General features: G+C 41.2%; 1 protein-coding gene across 4 annotated transcripts in view; it reads right to left on the reverse strand.

Annotated features, from left to right (window-relative positions):
- Positions 1–21034, reverse strand: part of Ift88 (intraflagellar transport 88) — a 92200-nt gene extending 71166 nt beyond the window's left edge. For 3 of the 4 annotated variants that reach the window (XM_032917447.1, XM_032917448.1, XM_032917449.1), the window contains exons 1-9: positions 20919–21034; positions 14588–14683; positions 9851–9913; positions 6722–6778; positions 5684–5737; positions 5065–5128; positions 4236–4305; positions 2989–3079; positions 613–717 (exon numbers count right to left, since the gene is read on the reverse strand). In XM_032917447.1, coding sequence (XP_032773338.1) covers positions 613–717; positions 2989–3079; positions 4236–4305; positions 5065–5128; positions 5684–5737; positions 6722–6778; positions 9851–9913; positions 14588–14677 — 594 coding nt within the window. In that variant the 5' untranslated portion in view covers positions 14678–14683; positions 20919–21034. Of the gene's footprint in view, positions 1–612; positions 718–1927; positions 2423–2988; positions 3080–4235; positions 4306–5064; positions 5129–5683; positions 5738–6721; positions 6779–9850; positions 9914–14587; positions 14684–20918 lie in introns of those variants that run through there. The other variant, XM_032917450.1, reaches the window with a different exon arrangement.
- Positions 21035–23751: the final 2717 nt, after the last annotated feature.

The raw sequence follows: 23751 nt of genomic DNA on the forward strand, positions 1-23751 counted from the left end.
TTGAATGCTTGGTCGGCAATTGGTGGAACTGTTTAGGAAGGATTAGGAGACGTGGCTTTGTTGGAAGAGGTGTGTCACTGGGGGTGGGTTATAAGGTTAAAAAACTCACAAGCTCACATCTCTTCACAGTCAGCTAAGTTCTCGTTCTCTCTCTCTCTCTCTCTCTCTCTCTCTCTCTCTCTCTCTCTCTCTCTCCCTCCCCCCCCCTACTCTCTACCACTTGTGGTTGCTGTCTCAACAAGAAGACTTTTAGCTACTTTTCCAGTTCCATTCCTGCTTGCCTGCTGCTATGCTTCCCACCATGATGGGCATCCTCTAAAACTGGCCCAGATTAAAAGCCTTCTTTTATAAGTTTCCTCGGTCATGGTGTTTTGCCACAGTAACAGAAAAGTAAGTGAGACAGTACCCCATAAGTCTGTATCAATTTTATGATTTGGTGAAAAAGAAAATCCTTTCCCAAAGGCTCCAAGAGGGCTGGGGATGAATGTACAGAGCACTTGACTAGCATGTACAATACCTGGGTTTGACCCTTAACATTAGAGAAAGAATCAACCACACAAGGACGAGGAGACCTGGTAAGCACGCAGGCCTAGCAGGCAGGCCAACACTTACGGAGTAGGTTAGGTCCAAGTTGATATTTTCTGGACTTGTGACTTGCTCTCGTTGTCTCACCAGGACTCTCTCTTTTCTTCCTGCATCTTTTGCCTTCTCTAAGGCCTGAAATCAGACTTATACTTGGTAAGACAGGTCTGCATTCGCCAGCATTTATGCATCTGTATGATGCACCCTGAACGCACACCCCACACATCAGATTCCTCTGAATGCCCTTGCAGCCTCGTACAAAATTCCCCAGAACACTGTTTAAACTGGAGGCTTAGAACTGCCTGTGTGGTCTTGAGAGAAAGGGTATATTTACTGCAAGTTAGCATTGTACCACACACTGCATGCCACCCTTCGGACTTCATTATGCCTATGTAACGTTTTCCCTACCAGTTCCTGAATGTTTGGAAACTTTTATTCAATCTTAAAATGCAAAGATTTGGATAAATTTTGTTTGACTTTGGAGATGCTTAAAATTAACAAGCTAAAAGATAATTATGGCCCAATATTACAAGGAATGTTTAGCTTGGATCCCAGCATACTCACAGTGCTGTGGACCCTTTGTTGATTTCCACAAAGAAATATAATAAAAAGCTTAAGTCCTGGAACATTGTACTTGTATGGTCTGAGGTTCAAAGTAATGTAACAAACCAAACTAAAAGAAAAGATTTAGCAGCCAGGAGTTGGTGGTGTGACCTTTAGTCCCAGCACTATGGAGGCAGAGGCAGGAAGATCTCTGTGAGTTTGAGGCCAGCCTAGTCTATATAGTGAGTTCCAAAAAGGCCAAGACCATGCAGAAGAAGTAAGCAAGCAAGCAAGCAAAAACAAACAAACAAACAAACAAACAACAACAACAACAACAAACAAAACAAAACAGGCCTGGTGGCACAGTAGTTGTGTGGTAAGCTCACAAGTTCAAGGCCAACCCAGGCACTCAAAATAAAAATGTAAAGTCTACTGTGGATTCAGTTCCATGGTAGAAAGGGCTTAGCTAGCATGCACAAAGCCAAGGAAAGGAAGGGAAGGAGAGGTTTATGTTAAAATGTGGTAATATTTTATATTCTGAAAATATCTCTTACAACCTAAGAGACTGAAATTTTTGCTGGACCTCACAGCCAGAGTTAATGAGAGACCTTAAGTCATTTAACACTTATCCTGGCCGCCACTGTGCCAGCCCCATGGGTCTCAGTGAGGTGAGTGACTCCAGGATGGGAGACAAGCCAATTTGGGAGCAGATTGGATCCAGCTTTATTCAGAATTACTATCCGTTATTTGATAACGACAGAACCCAACTAAGAGCAATTTACATTGGTGCGTCATGCCTTACGTGGGAAGGACAGCAATTCCAGGGCAAAGCTGCCATTGTGGAGAAGTTATCTAGCCTTCCGTTCCAGAAAATTCAGCATAGTATCACGGCACAGCAGTATCAGCCTACGCCAGATAGCTGCATCATCAGCATGGTTGTAGGCCATCAAGGCTGATGAAGATCCCATCATGGGTTTCCACCAGATGTTTCTATTAAAGAACATCAACGATGCTTGGGTTTGCACCAATGACATGTTCAGGCTTGCCCTGCACAACTCCAGCTGACCTCCTCCTGGCCAGATAGTCACGCTGTTTCCTCCTCCCTCTTCCCAATCCTATCTCCTCCAGATGCTCCAAATATCATACACAAATGAGCAGGGCTGAGGTGGGAGTGGGTGCAGTGCGCGTCTGTCACCATGGTATTGTGCATGATGTTGGGATGCTAGACAGTTGTATCTGACAGGAAAAGTTTGTGTTGTACCAGCGCATGCATTGGAAAGACTTAAGTAATGCAAAAGATTGTCGGTTTTTGGGGGGAAGGGGGCAGGGCAGCAGGGGGGCAGAGGGGCAGAGAGAAAGGCAGGCAGATTTTTATGAATTCGAAGTCAGCCTGGTCTACAAAGTGGGTTCCAGGACAACTAAGGCTAAACAGAGGAACCCTGTCTCAAGGGGAAAGAAAAGAAGGTGTGTCTGGCATGATGGCTCAGGGGTTAAGAGCACTTGCTACTATTTTGGAGGTCTAGGGTTTGGATCCCTGCAACCACATGGCAGCTCAGTCTGTAATTCCTGTTCCAAGGGATCCAACATGCCTTTCTGGTCTTCACAGATTCTGCACACATGTGATAAACATACACACATAAAGGCAAAACATTCATACACATAAAATATAAATACACCTTAAAAAGGTAATGTCAAAATTATATAATCATCCAATTGTGATATAAGAATTTGTAAGGCAAAATTCTCAAAATAATTACCTTACTCAAACAAAAAAAAAGAAACCAAATGTATATGAATACTTAAAAGTAGATACAGACGTCTGCGTATATCTTACATCCGGGCTCTCTTAGTTTACCGACTTACCAGTTTTAAGTCTCCACAACTGTTGGCAATACAGCTCTCTTCCACCAGCTCATTTACTTTCTTCTCCAACTGTCTAATCTTTTCTTCTGGACTGGTGAAGAGAGAGCATGATTTAAATCATCCAACCACTAAAATCTATATCACAAGTTACTTCTCTAACATTGCCTATTAAATGCTATTACACTTTAAAAATAGATTTCAAATAAGGATATATGTAGAATTGCTTTTTAAAAAAAAAACCACACTAGTGTGCTTAATAATTATATTAGAGAATTATTCATAATAAATAAACATTAAAATAAAATGAAATCTATTTAGTGTCAAGTGTAATAATCCCACATAGAACTAAATGCTCTAACAACTCCACTTATTTCTCATGAAACGCTTGATGTGAGAACTATAATTATATTTTACTGAAAAAGTGAATTAGATTAGAAAGTTCTGCGGAGAACACAAAACCAGTAAGTAGTGGAGGGCAGACATAGACCAGTTAGGCAGGCGGGACCACCGCAGCTGCATTGCTGCTCCAGGCAGAAGAGGCTAGTTTCTGAGATCCCATGAAGAGAAAACTTTCCCTATAGCTAGGAAAACTAAAGCTCACAAAGGAGATTTAAAATTATTTATGAACATAAAAGTGTTGTAAAGAAAATTTCTAAACAAGTGCCAGTTTAAAAAAAAAACTAGGCTCCAGGGCCCCACATAGTACACGGGCCTTACTGCCGGCACCTGGGCAGCAAAGGAAGCATACCGCTGACTTGGAAGCCATCCCATGTACATAGAGCATTCCAGGCCACACAAGGCTGCATAGTGAGGCCCTTCCTCACAAACGCACAGGCACACACACGGGTGCCAAAGCAGCCACATTTGAAAATAATGTTAATGTTGATTTGCTACCATTTTCTTCCAGGGAAATCGTGTAACTCTTAATGTACACTGATAACTAAATAAAATCCCACTGAAGTTACACTACTAAATTTTCCTTTGAAAACATATTCTTTCAAAATAACATAACATTCATAATCCTGTTTGGCCTTGAAGAGAAACACTGTTCACAAAACTTAGACCACAACTTCAGCCAGCTAACAGTTCATGGATTGCATGACTTCACATGACTATCCCTAGATCTTTAATCCTTTCCTAAGTCCGAGATCTGGGGATGAAGTTTCATCAGTCACTGCTCACACAAGCTAACATCATGTATCTAGGAAGACAACAGAAACTGTGCGGCAGCACAGAGCCTTGCCTACCTGTCTTCATTTTTGGCTTCCAAAGGAGGAGCAGGGCCCCTAGACTGACCAAGGGGGTCAAATGCAGAGCCTGAGACACAAGCCAAGAGTTTCAGTTTATGATCCAGCAAAGTCAAAGAGATCTTGTACATATTAAGTTACCATTGATTAAACAGTGTAGGCACAATAGGTAAGACAGCTAGTACACCTGTACCTACACACTTATATAAAAATTGCATGGGAATTGTTAGGATTTTTAACAAACATGAAACTTACAGATTAACAAACAAAAACAAAATAAATTATTCCCTCAGTATTCACTTTCTTCCTTCAGAGATCTGTATTTCTGTGAATTCTAAAATTATCAAGCATGTAAGGGATAATCTGGAATTAGCTTTATCATTTTTATTCATGTAATAAACATTAATTTTGTTGGTTTTATTTTTAATTATTTAGCTTACATATTCAAGTAATATTTTCACCTCTCATTTTTAGGATCAAGTTCTAACTTACACAAACCGTATTCTAAGTGCATAGCTCAACATAACACATGATGTAACCACCACCCCAGCCGAGCTGTAGCATAACTGCACCAGCCATTTCCTCTTAGTCATCTGTTAGAGCAGGTTCTCCATACGTAGCCCAGGCTAGACAATAGGTGGCACACCTTTCTTAGCCTCCCAAGTGCTGGGATTACAGATGTGAACCATCACAGCCAGCTTAACCCTTTTCTGCCTTAGTGGATTCCTCTAAAATCATGGTGTGTCTTACAATCAAGGCATGCTTGGTTATATTTAAAACGGAAATGATCTGTGTATACATGGGGTGAGTTCTGGAGGAATGCACCGACCTCGCAAAGCTGCCTTGGAAAAGCCAGCTGCTCTCACCGCCGTCATCGGTCGAGCAACTCCATCCTTCAAAGAGCAAGAATCATTTCAACTTATTCTTGAATAAGAACTATACCTACCGACAACTCTGCACATAACACACATCCTACTTTAGCCCTGACTTAATAGCCATCCCCTCGTGTCTTACTTCTGCATCCTTATGCAACCCGACTCTTCCTCTTTCCCCTCTAAAATTTAAATACTGGAACTAACAGTTATTCTCTTGGCTTGAAAAGAACAAACTAATTAGCTTATGTGTCAGCTAGTCCTGCACTTCTGGTTGGTCTCCCATCCGCCACAAGAGAATGCACAGAGATTGCAATGGTAGCTCAGGAGAACAAGTTCCAGCTACTTCAGAAGGGCACAGCATCTCTAGGACAACTTCAACAGCCTCTCACTCGGGACTGGAGCATACTAATCCAAGAAAGCATACTTCTGAAAATTCAAAACCCACAATGAAAAGGTGTTACTGTATAAGTAACAACTTTGTTAAAATTGTTAAAATACAACAAGAGGAAAAATCTTTCATAATAAACTCTACATCACAAGACAGACACAAATAAACCACAGGAGCAGACTGACCTGAATAGTCCCTGTCATCGGCCTTCCCATTGATGATGTCAGGGATGTCTTGGACTAATAAGCAGAAAAACAAGTTAAACACATTCCTAAAATAGCTACCTGCAACTTTACAGATAAAACTGTAAGCATCTCTTATTTTTTCTTCTATCTATCCATAAGCACAAACAAACAAACAAAAATGTTCTATTTGTCACCTAATAGTGTGGTATCAATTTACAAAGCTCTTATCATTTGTAAATCAAGTTCTACTGGACTCCGGTATCTATCTATACACGGTCTGTGACTGTATTACAAACACCATTGCATGGACAGTTGTAACAAAGACCATCTGATCTGCAAATCTGGACATATCTGTCCCTTCTTGCTTCTGACTATGACGCAGGGCCAAATGCAAACATACCCTCATGCTGATCTCCTTACAGTGTAAAGCCGTGCCACGAGGGCAAACGCTCTGGGCCTCTGGGCCTCTGGGGTTCTGAAGCCATTTTGCTGACCGTGGAGTGCATGGTCATAAAGATTTTAAGTTACTCTGCCTCAGTCTTTCATTCTTCTACCATTTCTTTCTTACTTTATGTAAGCCAAAACATATTTTGGAAAGTTAAATAGGGTTAAAAGGACTGTTACTCTAGGGAGTTTAGAGACTATTTTCCCCTAAGGGTCAATAAGATAAAACTCAGATATACACTTTCTTAAATTTCATATCTTCATCTATTAAATGGTTAAGTTCTTATAAACACTATTATGCTTATCTAACATCTAATTCATGTAGAACTCAAGAATAGGATATATATATCAGAGCCAGCTATATTATGTAGAAAACAGGAATCAATCAGCAAATAAGGTCTACAAATAGAAAAGAATAATAAGATATAGTTATACATAAATCAAACTTCCTGAATTAGCTAAAGCTATTGCTCACATTAGACTGTTTATACACAGGATTATGGATTGACACAGCACAAGTTATTTAGAACTGTCTTGTACAAACTTACATATATTTAAGAAGCATCTTAATGTTTTAGGCTTAGAAGAACCTACCCCATATCCAGTAGCTATGGGTCTGCTGACTGCTGTGCTTGGTATCTTTGCAGTTACCTTGGGGAGGAAAGAGCATCCTTAGCAGGACTCAGATTGTGCTACACACTAGGAAATGCAAAGAGACTCATCACTAAGGAAGTCTGCTGTAGTCAGTGGTTCTCCCCAGGGAAGAGCACACTAACTGGTTATCCAGTGCCAAATGGCTACACATGCAAATAGCATTATACAGACAGAGCAGGTTCTATATAGAAATACATATGTATATACATATATGTGCATGCAATAACACTGAGTGAAAAAGAGAGTGGGGTAGGGTAGATGGGAGGCTTTGGAGGGAAGAGAACAGAGAAATGTTTTAATTATAATCTCAAAGGAAGAAAGATGTCATACTTAGAATTTATTGCTTAAACACTAGGGAGTGCAGTTATTGAAAGTGCTGAGGAAGATACTCAGTTTGGAATTCATTTTAAAGGGAAGGGACTTAGGAACGACTTGAGGCCCTAATAAGCCAGCCCAGTCTTCATGCTTGTGTCTAACCACTCATTCAATGCATGCTGCATACTTGGTACCACCAGCCACAGACCCCAGCAACAGACCCTGGCTTTGGAGTCTGTGGGACTTGAACCCCAGTTTTCCCTCAACTATGTTTAAATCTTTGAGCCCAAATTTCATCAACTTTTAAGTAAAAAAGACACGGCATCCAAAGGTTACAAATTACATTTCATATAGTTGGAACTAGAATCAAAAGAGAGCACGTAAAAGTGTCCTGAACATGTTAGCTGTTCGTCATTCAGAAAGGAATTCTCCTTCTTGCTATACTAGACTCTGGCTTTACAATTCCTCCCCACTGACAACAACTAAAGGACTGAGACAAAAATGTTTGCTAAAAAAACAAGTTAGGGTTGGTGAAACGGCTCAGCGTGTAAAACCACTTGTCAGGCAAACCAAGAGCCCCGAGTGTAATCCTGGGAACCATGGAAAGTGTAAGGAGAGAGAGACTCCAACCAGCACTATGTGCACATGGTGCCCTCGGGTTGGGATAACTGCTTTGTACACGTGAGAAGGTGTCTTTGTCTCAGTCAGTTGTGACTGCTGTACTGGCAGAGCTGAGTACTGGCTAGCTCTCTCTCGTGTGGCTAGTCTTATGGTTCGTCACCTGCTGCAGTGGTTGGTAAACATACACCCTCCTCACTTGTTGACGGTCTTAACAAAGAGCTGATGGCCAATGCTAGGCAGGAAAGGGAAGGCGAGACTTTCAGGCTGAGAAGGGGTTTCTGGGAAAAGGAGCAGAGGAGGAGAATCCACCAGTGGGACACAGAGGAGGTTGGGTGTAGCTCTCTCTCTCTCTCTCTCTCTCTCTCTCTCTCTCTCTCTCTCTCTCTCTCACACACACACACACACACACACACACACACACACACACACACACACACACACTGTAAAAAGCTGTTTGAATGCACTGGAGGAACTACTAAAGACAGACATAAAATCTTAAGATAGGAAGAAAAGGAGCCTGCACTGGGGCAGCTCTTGGCCCTCAAGGCTTCTTTCCATTCCACAGGCATGATGGAGAAGCTGAGCGAAACCCTTCAAACTGAGGTAGTGAGTGCTGGAGGAGAGGGCCTGCCAGAGAGACAGTCGAGTAACTAAGCCTCCAGGCTTTAGTGGGCCAACTAAAACGGCTACTCAGTAAAGCCAGAAGGCAGACAGAAAGGAATAAAAAACCTGGGAAGAAAGCTAGAAAGCATCCACATAGTGGAATACCAGACAAGTCTGCCCATGCTTACTTGGTACATTCAGTGAGTCAAACAGAAGACCAGCAGATTTAGCAGAAAACTGGGAACAATAAGAAGGAATGAGCCAATGTGGTGCTACACCCGTGATCCTGCCTGATACACCAAGTTTAAAGCCAGTCTGGCCTACATAGTGAGACCCTATCTTTAAAACAAAACAAAAGCAAAAGAAAAGAAAAACAAACAAACAAACAAAACCCCACAGGAATTAGGTGGCAAGTGGGGGGGGTCTAAAAACAATGCAAAGCCCTGGTATTGTTAGGAGTAGTAAAACTGATTTATGTGTGCATACATAAATTAAAGTAGACCACTTAAGAAGCAAAGAACAGACTTTCAACATTTAGAGGGAAGAAGTTGATTCTTTTTTTTTTTTTTAAAGGAAAGATTTATTTAATGTATGGGAGTGCACTGTCACTGTCTTCAGACACACCAGAAGAGGGCATTGGATCCCATTACAGATGGTTGTGAGCCACCATGTGGTTGCTGGGATTTGAACTCAGGACCTCTGGAAGAGCAGTCAGTGCTCTTAACCACTGAGCCATCTCTCCGGGCCCCAGGAAGTTGATTCTTAATTGTATACTACACACATAAAATTAATTCAAAATATACTGAAGACAAAAACTACAAATCTCCTGGGGGAAAATAACAGAAGAAAAGCTGACAGCCTTAGCCTTCACAATGATTTCTAGGCCACCAAAGCCTGGCAAACAGGACTGCACTGAGCCAGAAACTTTTGAGTACCAGAAAACACAATCAACAAGATGAACGAGTCCACGGGATGGGAGGGAAATCCTCGCAGATCATGGATCTGAGCGAGGACAACATCAAGAATATAATGATGAACCTCGAGGACATTTATGAAGGACAATGTGCCAGCACCCGTGATCTCACTGTGTGAGGAGGGTCTAGTAGCAGCCACAGCAGCAGAAACCCAAGGTAGCTACTGCAGTGTTAGGGAAGGAAAAGCAACGGGAGCCATTTAACCGGGAACCATTTAACTGGGAGCCATTTAACCTGCGGGAGGCATTCTATTTGTTTGTTTTGGGTTTGTTTGGGTTTTCGAGACAGGTTTCTTTGTGTAGCCCTGGCTGTCCTGGGACTCACTCTGTAGGTTCAGAGATCCTCCTGCCTCTGCCTTCCAAGTGCTGGGATTAAAGGCTTGCGGCACCACCATCCAGCTTGATGGACAAGAGTTTTTACATTTGCAGGAGGAGATTCTGAAGCTCTGCCTCACAGCAGTGTAAATGTATTGAACAGCACTGGGCTGTACACCTAAACACAAGCACGATGGTAAACTCATGACAGAATTTCTACAAATTATTTATAGTTTGCTTACTGGAGGTCTTCTGCCATGACTGGTTCTCACTGCTTGCTGAAAACCCGTGTCATTCTCCAACTCCTAAAGTAAAAAGGCAAATTTAACATTCAAAATAAGTATGACAAAAGTTAAATTCTTCTGGTTCATATTCAAGACCCTCCTTATTCATCTTACCCCAAATACAGACAGGATCCTTCAAATTCTATCCCCCAACCCCCAAATAGCAAGGATCTTTCGACTCTGGAATCTTTGGAAACATTGGTCTTTTGTGCAAAGATCTTCAAAAGCAGAATAACTAGTTATGCTGGTGTGTACCTCTGACTTCACGCTTCACAGAAAGTCCTCAGTTTTTATGACTGAGAACTGTGTGCTTATTTAACATCATTTAAAATAACCAAAACCCCTAAAAGAGGATGGTGCCATCACCTGGCTAAATGTCAAATATTCAAGGACATGACCTTTCCTCCTTTCTCCCTAGTAGCTGGTGGAGTGAGATTCAAATCTTTCCCTCTCTCTCTTTGCTTAGCCTTCTCTCTCCCCTCCCTTCCTCTAATAATCCAAGATCACACTACTGTCCCTACCTAAGGAAGCTGCAGGACAGAAAGGGTCATATTCACTACCAGGAAGAAGGCAAATATTTTCTCTGTTCCTTTTCTGTTTGATTAAGTCAAACACCAGAAACCTTCACTGTAGGCAGGAACTGACATCTCCACTGAAATAAACTTTTCTGACTCTTGATCTGTACTTAGTTTTCTGAGAAGTTTGAGGGAAAGCCCGCTAGCCAAGGCAGGATGTGCATGTTCCCAAGCTACCTGGCAGCCTGTCTTAACCAACTGCCCATCTCTCATGTTCTGCTTCTGCACTAACTTCAGATACACTGAGCACAACCCTCGCACTTACCCTTGATCTACTTCAGTCTGCTTCCTGAAAAACAGACTTGCTGCTATGGTTTGGAGGTGGCTTCTACCTCCAAGGTTTAGGACGAGGCTCAGTCCTCAGTGTGGTGGTACAGACAGACAATGTGGAGGCTGCTGTGCTTAGACATGACCATGCTAGTCCTGAGAGAATAGGATTTTGGAAGAGTAAGACTGGCCCTTCTCCGCAATGGCTGTCTATTTCACCGTGGGACCTGTCTCTCTTGTAGACACCTTGGCATCATGATGCACTACCATACAAATGGCAATAAAGCCAAGCAATATTTACGTTACTAAGAAATGGTAATGAAATGTGATATTGACAAGGATGAGTTGATACAATTATTTACTCTTGGATATTCAGCTCAAAACTGTTTGCTAAGTATTTCTTTTTTCTATATAGTTCCCAAGCTCAGGTATTTTGTTATAAAACACTTTAAATAAATAAATAAATAAATAAATAAATAAATAAATAAAGCCAATGTATATAAAATAATCGCTATCAATTAACAAAAAAACCAAAAAAACCTAAGGATAATCAAAACTAAATATCTACATAACCAGAATTACATACAAGAATTTTTCATACTTATAACTTCATATCAATATACAAAATTAAATGTATACACAACTCTTGGCCATAAAAACTGGGAACTCTTATGTGAAGAAATAAGGTCAAAGGCAACAGCCACCATAATTGATACTTCTACTCTGATAGATCTTTTGACAAAAAGATGTCTCTTGAGATCCCTAAACCAGTAGTAAAAAATGGTTAACCAAGAAATCTAACTAAATCACCAGATTAAAAAGAAGCCCAATCAATACTCCAAATACAAACAACAAATACTACTCTTAACTTTCTCTTTCTGCCTTAATTACTAACTTGCATATGAGTATCTTATGCAAATTTCAAATGGGTTAGTTATATACTGAAATATTTCTTTCATAGCTTTAGTTAGTATGGAAGAAATTCACATATAAATCAAATGTCATTTTGCTATGTAATTTGTTTAGGGGTCTCATATTCTTGCTTCAAATTGAGTCATGAACTACAACAACTTGTGAGGGTAGGCAATTCTGGTTCTTTAAAACTGATAATTTTATGATTCATTAATTCCACTCCGTAACTCTACCCTAAAGGAGTTACTCAAAATACAGAATTATTCACAAATAAAAATTTTTATTGCAATGTTATTTACAATAGCAGAAACCTTGTGGGGAGAAACGTTGTGGGGAGAAACCAACAACAGAAAATAAGTCTAAACAAATGAGCATTTTCAATTATGCAGCCATAAAGTTCTATTTATATGTGTAGCATCGTGACATGATATTGTTAAGTGGGAAAAAACCAAAATTGCCAACCCCAAATATGATTAAAAAAACTTTTATATTCATATGCTGAAATAAAAGACAATGAACATTAATGGTAATTACATCTTTTATGTTGGGGGACAGGATTTTTGAGACAGGGTTTCAATATATAGCCCCAATTGTCCTCGAGTCATGACCTTCCTCCCTCAGCCTCCGAAGTGCAAAGATTACAGGTGAACAGCACTGTACCTGTCTCACACAGGTTGTTTCTGCATGACAGAGTCATCAGCAAATTTGTTTTCAACAATGGGTATTTACTATTTGGTTTTGGTGGTTTCTGGAGCTTGAACGCAGGGTAAAGAAGCATGTTATTACTTTCAGACGGAGAAAAGGGAGGTTCAATGTTTTTGTTTGTTTTAATACTAACTTTAGAAACTGCATGCAAGTCAAATATTTTAACTAAAACTGAATAGTTCTATCTGCATGCATGTGTGTTTGTATACCAGAATGGAAACAAATGCATGTATTATAGGACAGGAGAATATGGTGAAATATTAGGCTGTAATACAGTGTAGATAGTCTCCAGGTGACTGCAGCTGCTATTTACTATTATAATTATCTCACTGTTACAATTGTTGGTTTATTATTTACTTTCCCCAGTTTTCTATAGTTCCTACTTTTCTGTTGAGTGCTAAGGTTACAGGCATGTGGACATCCGACTATTGTCCTTATAATGATCAGTATTAGCGATTTACAAGTAAGCCATCCCTATTTGCCTTCTTGCTTGCTTCTACATGCCAAATTCACAGGCAGCTACATTACACCAAAGCAAACATTCCAGAAAGCCAAATGAAAAACTTTAGAACAGAATGTGAATTTCTAAAGTCCTACAAACACTAGTATTTCATTCTTATATGCTTACAACTAAATTAACCATTTTTCTTTTTTTTTTTTTTAAGATTTGTTTTGTTGTTTGTTTGTAAATACAATGTAGCTGTCTTCAGACACACCAGAAGAGGGCATCTGATCCCATTACAGATGTAAGCCACCATGTGGTTGCTGGAAATGGAACTCAGGACCTCTGCAAGAACAACCAGTGCTCTTAGTCACTGAGTCATCTCTCTAGCCCCCTTTTCTTTTCTTTTTGAGACAGGTTTTCACTACGTAGCCCTTGCTGTTCTGGAACTCCTACACAGACCAGACTGACTTCAAACTCACAGAGATCTGCTTGCTTCTGCCTTTCAAGAGTTGGTATTAAAGCACATCAGTGTGCTGTGCATTTTCAGTCTTTTTTTTTTTTTTTTTTAGAGCATGCTGTCCTTGAACTCACAGAGATCACCTGGTTCTGCCTCCCAAGTGCTGGGATAAAAGGTGTGCACCATCACTGCCCAACTGTGCTTTCATTGTTTTATCCATATAAAGTTAAGATAACTTTTATAAAGTTTTCCGTTTTGTTTTGACAAAATTCAGAAACTGAAACTTTCATAACAAATGTGAATGGGTGAAAGTAAATGTCTTGGTAATGATTTCATCTTTGTAATTATTATAACATTAAATATTAAACAGATTGACTTACATAAATGAATTCCCATTCATGAAAACCAATACATGGTACGATCCTGTATTATCCAAATGTGTGTGTGTGTGTGTGTGTGTGTGTGTGTATGTGTGTTAGACTAAGGGGAAAATATTAGGTAATCCAAGCACATAAGTTCGTCTTCAGAGGAACAGTTTCTATGACTGTAATTTTTCCTCTATGTGCAATTCTATTTCTCAATTTTTCTATAAAATACATGCATAATAAGATGAAAATAAGTACAAGGCAGGTAAAAATTAGAGCAGCACAAGGTGGTGTGTACTCTAACATCCTTGAAGATCACACTGGAGACTGAAGCTGAGGCCTTGTGCATGCTAGGAAAACCTGGAGCAGCATTCCCAGCCTACGCTCTAGATCAGATGAAGTCAACATCTCCCAAATAAGAAGAAAGAAGAGACTGGAAAAGCAGAAACAAGCTGAGCTGGCCGGGTGGCTCGGTAGTTAGGAGTACTCGCTGCTCTTTAGAGGACCTGAGTTCGGTTGCTAGCACCTGGCGCACAACTGTCTGTAGCTCCAGTTCCAGAGGATATGATGCCCTCTTCTGACCTTTGCAGGCACCAGGTATGCATGTGGTACACATAAGTACATGCAGGTAAAACACTCATACATAAAACAAAATTTTAAAATATTTTAAAGTGTTTTAAATACAGAAAAGCAGATCTAATATTTGGTATCTCCAGGCCATCTAAGTCTTTATTGATGCCTATACCTGCTGAAGAGTCCAGGGGCATAGCTGCCCTAGTCTGATGTCTTTCTCATGAGCCCAGCCTCAGCCACCGGCACGGGCAGGAATTATGAGGTCCTCCAATAATTAGTTTTCTAGTTTTTAAGACTTTAGTTAGCCTGAAGGACATAAAAAACCCTCTCTTAAACCAAAGTCCTCACGAATCAGCTGAACTGGTTAACAAAGACCACTGTGGACAGTGTTTTTACCTCAGTATCGTAGGCTGGATTGTAGTCATTGAAACCAGAGTAAAGATCATCCTCATCTGTTTCTGGTGCCAGATGAACATTTTCCATCATGTGTACCTGTTAAAAAATCAGCAATATAAAAATGTTCCTGATACAAGAATTGAATCTGGGGGTTGGGGATTTAGCTCAGTGGTAGAGCACTTGCCTAGCAACCGCAAGGCCCTGGGTTCGGTCCCCAGCTCCAAAAAAAAAAAAAAAAAAATTGAATCTGGAGCCTCAAGCATGCAACAATTCACATCCTGGCCTAAGAAATAATTCTTAGTTCAAACAAAGAATTGTTTAAATTCATTCATATTTTCCTAGAATACCTTTTTCCAAAATTCTCCAAATTGTCAAAACATATATCTACCACTCTCACTCACATTTGCTCCACACCTTTTATGTAAGTTATAGGCAATGAGAGGGGTACAATTGATTACCCTGATTTTCAGAGGTAAATATTGAGTACAGAAAAATATGCAACAATCAATTAAAGCCCATCATCCCCCAGCAATGATAAAGACCAAGAGCATACAAGGTCAGCAAAGGAGGAGTGCAACCGGAATCCCTGCACATCAGCAGAGGGAGCGTAAAATGTTACGACTTTGGGGAAAGGTCTGCTGTTTCCTACTATTAACCTTTTGACCTAGACATTCGATTCTATTTCTTGTGACAAAAATGAAAACACATGTGTACCAAAATATTAACGTAAGAATGTTTATATTTATAGCAGTGTTAGTCCTAAGAGCCCCAAATGGTCAGCGCATGTGCCCTGGAGTACTAGTCACAACTAGAATATGCACAGCACCAAGGAGCATGGAATGGACCCCGTGTTGAAAGAAGTCTTACAGAAAACAGCACGCTGCGCATTGCTCTACCTCTGTGAAGTTGCAGGAGAGGCAAAACCAAGCTATACTAGAAAACAGAACAATGGCGGCTTCCTGGGGCTGAGTAGTGGAGTGAAAGAAGATGAGCGTGAGAGAATCTTATGAATGATGACAAGTGTTCGATTCGGGTCATGCTGGCATAAAGGGTGAGAGCTCAGCACCGGTGTAACTCCACAGCACAGTCCCTGCAGAGGAAACCCAGAAAGTGTGCACTTAGTTCTGCTCTTCTATGAAAAATTAAAACTAGACAAATGTCCAAATATAAGCCACATTCAGTGCATTAGGGGGACGTTTAACACCTGTAAAACTTAGAAAAGTGCAGAAATAAGATCTATTGAGAACGGTAAGTGGACATATTACTTATTAGTGGTGTAGAAAATGACAGGAGGCACCAGGCAGCAAACAGTCACTGTAAGAAAGTCACACTTGGCTGAACAGTTGGAAATCTTTTCTTGCTTGTTTTGTTTTTTGAGACAGGGTTTCTCTGTGTGGTCCTGGCTGTCCTAGAACTCGCTCTGTAGACCAGGCTGGCCTCAAACTGCCTGCCTCTGCCTCTGCCTCTGTTGGGATTAAAGGCATATACCATCAACCACCCAGTGAAAGTCTTTATAAGTGCTGAGAAAAATAAAAAGTGGGCCAAAAAAAGTCAATACAAAGTGGGTTTGAAGGAGAGGCGTGTGGTTACCGCAAACACAACTGTAACTGTACTAACTACGTGAGCATCTAGAAAAGGGCAGTTTTAGGAAAACTGAGAGTGGTGGTGGGTAAGGTAGTTATCAAGAAATGTAGCACTGAACCGTAATGCCTGTCTAACTTGTATCTTAGGTGTGCTAGTAAATGCCAAAGAAAATTCCTTTTATTCTTGTTGTCTGGCATAATGCCAAGTTTATGTGGTTTCTTAGAACCTTTTGAATAGTAAAATAGTGTTCTGAGGATTCATATACTATAAACCCCACCCCCACCCCTACCCCTCACCCACCCCCACCCCTGCCATTTTAAATTGTATTTGCTTTCATTTTCTGCAGATTTCTCCTGTAAATTCCTGCCTCGCTGGTTTCTCTTGTGATCTTTCTCCTGTGCAGCTCTTCTGCTAGCTTAAGAACAGTTGTTTGTTTGGTTTGTTGTCTTTTTTTTTTTTTTTTTCCAGTGTCAATCACCTCACTGTGACAGGGAGCTCAGGCATGGGTTAACCCAACCATGAACTCTAACCGGAGACTTTACAGTTATACCTCAGTTCAGGGGCCAGTAAAATGGCTCAGCAGATAAATGTGCTTCCATCCCCAGAACCCATGTACGTGACCGGAGAAACAGACTTCTCAAAGCTGCTCTTTGACCATGACAGGTGCTCTTGGCATGTACTCACCCCTTTGGTTCAACAATGTTTTATATTCTTTAACATATGAAATAAAAATTCAGTACTTGGGCCACCAGTCTGGTGTCAAGCTCACTGTTTGGCCTAGGCACATCTACTAGCTCTAACATTATTTCCCCAGAGTGCTGCAAACTGCCTCTTTAAACTCATGTCTTTCAAATACTTGGTGGCCTTTTTTTTTTTTTTGATATACCTACCTTTTTGACTTGGTCAGTTTCACAAGTGATCTGTAGTTGTTTGAGACAAGGTCTTACTGTGTAACCCTAGCTAGCCTGGAACTACTTGTATCCCTATAACTACTCCCTATAGCTCAGATTAAAGACATATGCTACCACACCCAATAAAACACTGAGATTTGAACCTCTTGGTTTGCATGGCTGTGTAGCATTTTCTGGGTCAATATAACAGTGAACCATGTTCACTGTTTACTTCAGTTCTTGAAAGAGTGGTTCTCAGATGTTTAATACAATGCTGTGATGAACCCTAACCATAAAACTATTTTCATTGCTACTTCATAACTGTTAATTCTGTTATGAATTGTAATGTAAATATCTGATATTTCTGATGGTCTTAGATGACCCCTGTGAAAGGGTCATGTGATGGCAAAAGGGTCAAGACCCATAGCTTGAGAACCTTTGTGTACAAAGATCAAGACTCTTCCTTTCCAACTATCGTTCAGGACGTGGTGGTACTCTAAGGAAGCAGACGTAAAAGGCTCAGAAATTCAAAGTCAGTCTCAGCTACACAGCAAGTTAGCAGCCAGCTTAGGTCTCAATAAATAATATGTATTATTCATTGGTTTTCTGGTATATTCAAATGGTGTACAACTATCACATTTTCCTCATCCTATAAAGACAAAAACCTGAGGCTCTTCAGCAGTTACTCCGTATCCCTCCTTTTCTCGAAGCCCCCCAAAGCCACTGATGACTTCCTGCCTTTGTAGATTAGTCAAGGTGTCATGTGCACAAAACCGTACAGCATGGCATTTATGCCTGGCTTCTTCCATTTAACATGTTTTCAGAGTGTATGATGCAGTTTCATTACACCACACTATTTTTCCTGGCTGAATAATAAATTATAACATTTGGCTTCTTTGTTCTTTAGGAGATGAATATTGGGCTGTTGGCTCTACTTTTGGGCTTTTATAAATAACCCTCTTATGAATGTCTGTATGCAAGTTTTTACCTGAATGTTTTCTTTTTAAAATTTATGTGTCTGTGTTGGGAGCCGGCCAACATGGGTGCTGGAAACTTAAGACCTCTGGAAAAGCAGCAAGTGCTTTTAACTGCTGAGCCCTGTCTCTAGCCATAGGTGAGTATATGGTCAATTCTACTGGGTATGTACCTGGGTATGAAATGTCTGGGCCAAACAGGAACTCTGTTAGCTTCTGTTTTCTAAGCAGAGTGATAAATATTACATCATCCTACTCAATCCCTTTTCCAGTGTGTACACTATATAGGCTACCTGACTATTACTCACATAGCAGCTATCTCAGTTACCAGGTTAACTGCTCTTGTATCATAGTCTTTGTAATTTTGCTAATCACTGGATAAGAACAGAATGTTGACAATCAAGCATGTCAAAGAGAAGCCATAAAGTATCTCCTTTAAGTGTCAACTCACTTTATTATATCCCAAGCACTGGGAAAACAGGACAGCAAAATTTTATTTTAGTTTAACAAACCATATTTACATTACTTCCATCTCAATATGGTATTATAAACACTTATTTTACTATTATTGCTAATCTCTTATAGTGCCTTTTATTTTTTTAATTTTTATTGGCTATTTCATTTATTTACATTTCAAATGTTCAAAAGGTATCCCCCTTCCCAGATACTCCTCCACAAACTCCCTTTCCCATCCCCACTCCCCCCATAGTGCCTTTTATAATTTAAACTTTATCATAGTATGTTTATGGAAAAAATAGTGTAAGAAGCTTTGAGTGTGATAATGTTTGAAATTTCTACTAGGGGTCTTGGACTATATCCCTCACAGGTAAGAGGGAAATCCTCTGCTAAACCAGTGGTTCTCAAACTTGAGTGGGATGGACCAGAAGCTTAAAGATTTCTCATTTCAGCTCCTCAGCCATCAATGCTTCCGATTCAGAAAAGGAGATCCCTTGACTCCCTCAGAAAGTAAATTTATTGGAATTTCTTTTGTGGGGAGGGGTTGTTCATTTCTGAGACAGTGTCTTATGTGGCCTAGGCTGGCTTTGAACTCAGCATGTAGACAAAGCTGGCCTTGAACTCCTGCTTTTACATCCCAAGCACTAGGGTAACAAATATGAGCTGTTCTGCCCAACCAGGATGTGAATTCCTATGTCTGTGTGGGTATGGCAGCTTCTGTGTGTGTGTGTGTGTGTGTGTGTGTGTGTGTGTGTGTGTGTGTGTGCGCGTGTGCGTGTGGCGCGCGCACATGCGTACACATACAGGTGTAAATGTGTGCATGTGGAAACAGAAGTCATCCTCCTTAGGCACTGCCTGCCTTGTTTTTTGAGACAAGATCTCCCCCTGGTACCTGGAGCCAGATTCTGCCAAGCTAGCTGACCAGTGAGCAGCACAAATCATCTTGCCTTCAAACAGTCACCACACTAGGTTAAGTGGGTACGAGGGATCAACTCAGGTGCTCATGCTTTTACCAACTGGGCCATCTACATAACCCTAGAATGTTGATTAACAAGTTCCTAAGTGATTCGGAAGCTGCTGCTCCAGGGATCACACTTTCAAGTCATATGCTGAAGAACTTCCTACTTATGAACTCTTCTGATGTCGATTCAGTTTACTCATAAGGTATTGAAACAGTCAGCTTTTAAACTAGACCTTTCTCCTGGCTTTTAACCAGATTTACATACACACACACACACACACACACACACACACACACACACACATACATACACACACACACACAGAGGCCTGGGAGACATTATAGATATCTGAACAGACCAATTGTGGAATACACACATTTTTTTTTTTTTTTTTTTTTTCGAGCTGGGGACTGAACCAGGGCCTTGCGCTTCTAGGCAAGTGCTCTACCACTGAGCTAAATCCCCAACCCGAATACACACATTTTTAAAGATGGGGAAAGCGAGGCTAGCAAATATTAAATGAATTAATTACTCTTTAAAACAACTATGAGTGGCTAACAAATAATACACCTCAGGATTTCTATATTCTCCAGGGCGTTTCAAAAATAATTTGGGATGCTGTCACTTCGATATTGCCAATGGAACTATTTTACATGGGGAAAGTTCTTTCTTTTTATATACTTCTACCTTGATACAGCTCACACTCAAAATGTCTACTGTAGTTTCTGCAAAGTTCCCAACCAGAGTTAAAGATAAAAAGGGAAAGTGGAATTTTAGGCTTGGGAAGAGTAGAGTCAGCCAGATCTTTATCTGTGCACCCTCAGATTCAACCAACTGCAAACTGAAAATATATTTTCATCTTTACTGAACATGTGCGGGCTCACCCCACCACCTTTTCTTTATCCCTGAACAATTCTGCATAACAATGAATTGCGTAGCAATAAATAGTCTAAGATAGCAAAATAGCTTAGATACAATGCAAATATCATACCATCTTTGTATGTGAATGAGCACCTAAGAAGTCTGGTATCCAGGGAAAGTGGGTGTCCTAGAACCAGTCCCCAGGAGATAGGGTTTCATCTTTGTAAGACTGTGCCTGATTCACTCTTTTCTGTACTTTTTGCCTTTATTCACGATTGCTAGGCAATACCAAAGTTTCACATGATGAAACGTTCACCTATTAGAAATGTTCGCTGCAACCCACTGTGAAAGTCTAAAAGTTTCATTGGTGCCACAGCATCGCCAAGCCGTGTGACTGTGGCCCGGGTGGCCAAGCCAGGTGGAGTGGGGAAGTCACCCTCTGAAGAGGAGCACCAACAAAGTGTTGGCTACGGAAGCGCATCCGCCAGAGCGAGACTTGGGCGCCACCAGCCCGCCAGCCCTCGCGACCCTGCCACCGCTCACGCACCGGGCAGATAGAGGGCAGCAGGGAGGGTGGCCGCGAGGGGCCGGGCTCTTCTCCTACCTCGCGCCGAGGGGGAGCGGCCTGACCACGAGTGGGCCTGAGGGAAGACGCGACGCCTGAGGCTCAGCAGGCCAGAGCTGGACGCCCAGCCGTTGCCAGGTGCGGCTCCAAGGAAGCCGCTCCCACAGGCCTCCGCGCAGGGTGGGCGAGGCCGGAAGCTCGGGACCGGAAGTGCAGGGCTGCTGGGACCCCCGGGCCGCAGAGGGCTGAGTGAGTCCAGAGATTGGCTCGATATTTATGGTGGTCTAGGAGACGCTATATGCGCTAGGAGTGTTCACAGAAGGAAATCAAGATCGAGTGAAATCCGAAGCAGCCATCCACAGAGCGGACGGCCAGAGCGTGATGGCTAAGCGAATGAAATGTGTCCCGGAGCCACCACGCGGCTTGGAACCTTGGAAGGCTGTTTTCTGTGGTATATTGCGTAGAATTGTACTCGTCACCCCATAAATTTGTCACACTATCCTGTCTGGATTCTCTTTAAATAAATTTAACCTGAAAAGTTTTTTAAAAAATCAGGGAAATGTGATGCCAGAAAGCGCATCTGTAATCCCACCATTTAGAAGGTGGAGACTAGATGCTCGGGAGTACAAGACCAGCAGGGCCAGAAAAACGAAAAACTCTTGTCTTAAAGACAAGATAATGTTTCCCTCCGGAGCAAAAGCTGAACATGTTGATTTGAAGCCCATTATAAGTTTACTAACCTTATTGTTGAGTTGTGTCGGAAAGCCATTGCGTATGTGGGGTTCATGGAAGTAGGTGTAGGGGAAAAACCTCCAGGTTACTCGGGTTGGGGCTAATTGGTGTGTTTTGAAGATTAAACCCCCTTATCTCTGATTCAGATGTTTTGTACCAGCATTCAGAAAGTAACAGTGTTAGCTAACGTGTTATCTTGCAAGTGGGGTATATCCTACAGTTATTGACAGTATTTGGCTACTGTGCATCACTCAGAGCAGACAGTCACTAAATAGTTGTTAAGGTAATTAGTGGACATCATAGGGACCTTTCAAGTTCCTGCGCTTCAATACAGAAAGATAAATACTAGAGTCAATCTTCTTTTCTTTTTGTTGTTTGTTTGTTTGTTTGTTGCACCAGGGTTTCTCAGTGTAGCCCTGATTGTCCTGGAACTCTTTCTGTAGACCATCCTGTCTTCAAAATTCTTAGTGCTTGGATTAAAGGTGTGTGCTACCTTCGTCCAGGACTGAATTTTTTTTTAATGATTGTATGTCAGGGTGCCCAGTCCTTGCCTAAGAAGACATTATTATGTTTTTGTTAAAATAAAGGTTCATCAGGCAACAGATTTTTTATTTGTTCCCACAATAATTATTGAGTAAGTTGTCAACATTTGTAATTAGTTAGATATAAAGCAGGATGGGAAGCAACCAAGCATGAATCCCATGGCATGGGTAATGGAGGGACAGTGAGTTCCATGTATGAGCAGAAGAACACCAGAGGAAAGCCGGTTTGATGGAGAAATGAGTTTAGTTTCAAACACAGAGTGTCAGACACCTATAGAATATGTAAGAATATTTAGGGGCTGGGGATTTAGCCCAGTGGTAGAGCGCTTACCTAGGAAGCGCAAGGCCCTGGGTTCGATCCCCAGCTCCGGAAAAAAAAACAACCAAAAAAAAAAAAAAAAAGAATATTGAGTAAGCAATTGTATATAATGATATAAACCTCAAAGGAGTGGGCTAGGAATGTAGCTTAGTGTTAGAACACTTGCTTGGCATGTTCAAGGCCCTAATTTGGATTCCCAGCATCATAATGTAAGACCCCATAGTGGCCTTACATCAGGAGTGCAACCCACAAAGCACAGATTGACAAAGTGACCACTGCAATAGCATGAGGGTATAAGGTTGTTAATCCACGTACATGGGGTTACTCATCCATGCAGGGAGAGGCAACCCCGAACCCAAAAAGCACACAACTTTTATTCAGTTACAGAGGACAGACTTCAGCAACAGGGTTAGCTGGCTTATTCTCATTGGTGGTACACAGGACAAAGCATCTGGTCAGGTATTGGCTGTCTTGCTCAAGGTGCTGTTCTTGGCTGAGTTGGTCACTTTCCTCATCCAGGCCTTCACCTGGCCTTGGAGAATCACTGGGAAAGGGCTAAGCTGGCCCGTCCCTTAGAGTTGGGGTGAACTGGGTAGTTGGGCAGGGTCAGGATGACATCTTGCAGTTGTTCTCGGAATTTACCACAGGGATGGGTAGAGGGAATAGTTGTTATTGTTTTGTCTTAATTAGCTTAGTCAGAATTGCCTCAATATCTTGATCACCAAAACTTTATCATATCACTAGGCATCCTGACGTCAGATGTATCTCTCAGAAAGGTCACAGGTTTGTCACAGGCATCCTGACCTCCAAACCTTGTTCTTACAGCTTTGCTTTTCACATCTGTGAAACTTTATTTCTTCAACACCAATAAAGCTCAAAGAAATCATCTCCTGACCTTTGGACAAAATATTCAGATCCTATATTGGTAATAAAGAATGCACTGGGGTTGGGGATTTAGCTCAGTGGTAGAGCTTGCCTAGCAAGCACAAGGCCCTGAGTTTGGTCCCCAGCTCCAGAAAAAAAAAAAAAAAAAAAAAAAAAAAAAGAATGTACTCATATTTTAACCCAAAGCTTGGCTCTGCAGAATTTCTTACTTCTAAGCTACAGATTAACTTAATCTTGCCATCAATTTCAATCTCTTCTAAAATAAATGGACACCAGAATGTAAATTACCTTAGTAAAAGGATCTAGTCACATCATTAAATCCACAGCCACTAACTTGTTGAAATTAACATGAGTTATACAAAGAGCTATGATATGCCGAAAGCTGTACCCATGG

Source organism: Rattus rattus, chromosome 12 (genome assembly GCF_011064425.1).
Source record: "Rattus rattus isolate New Zealand chromosome 12, Rrattus_CSIRO_v1, whole genome shotgun sequence".
NCBI lineage: Eukaryota > Metazoa > Chordata > Mammalia > Rodentia > Muridae > Rattus > Rattus rattus.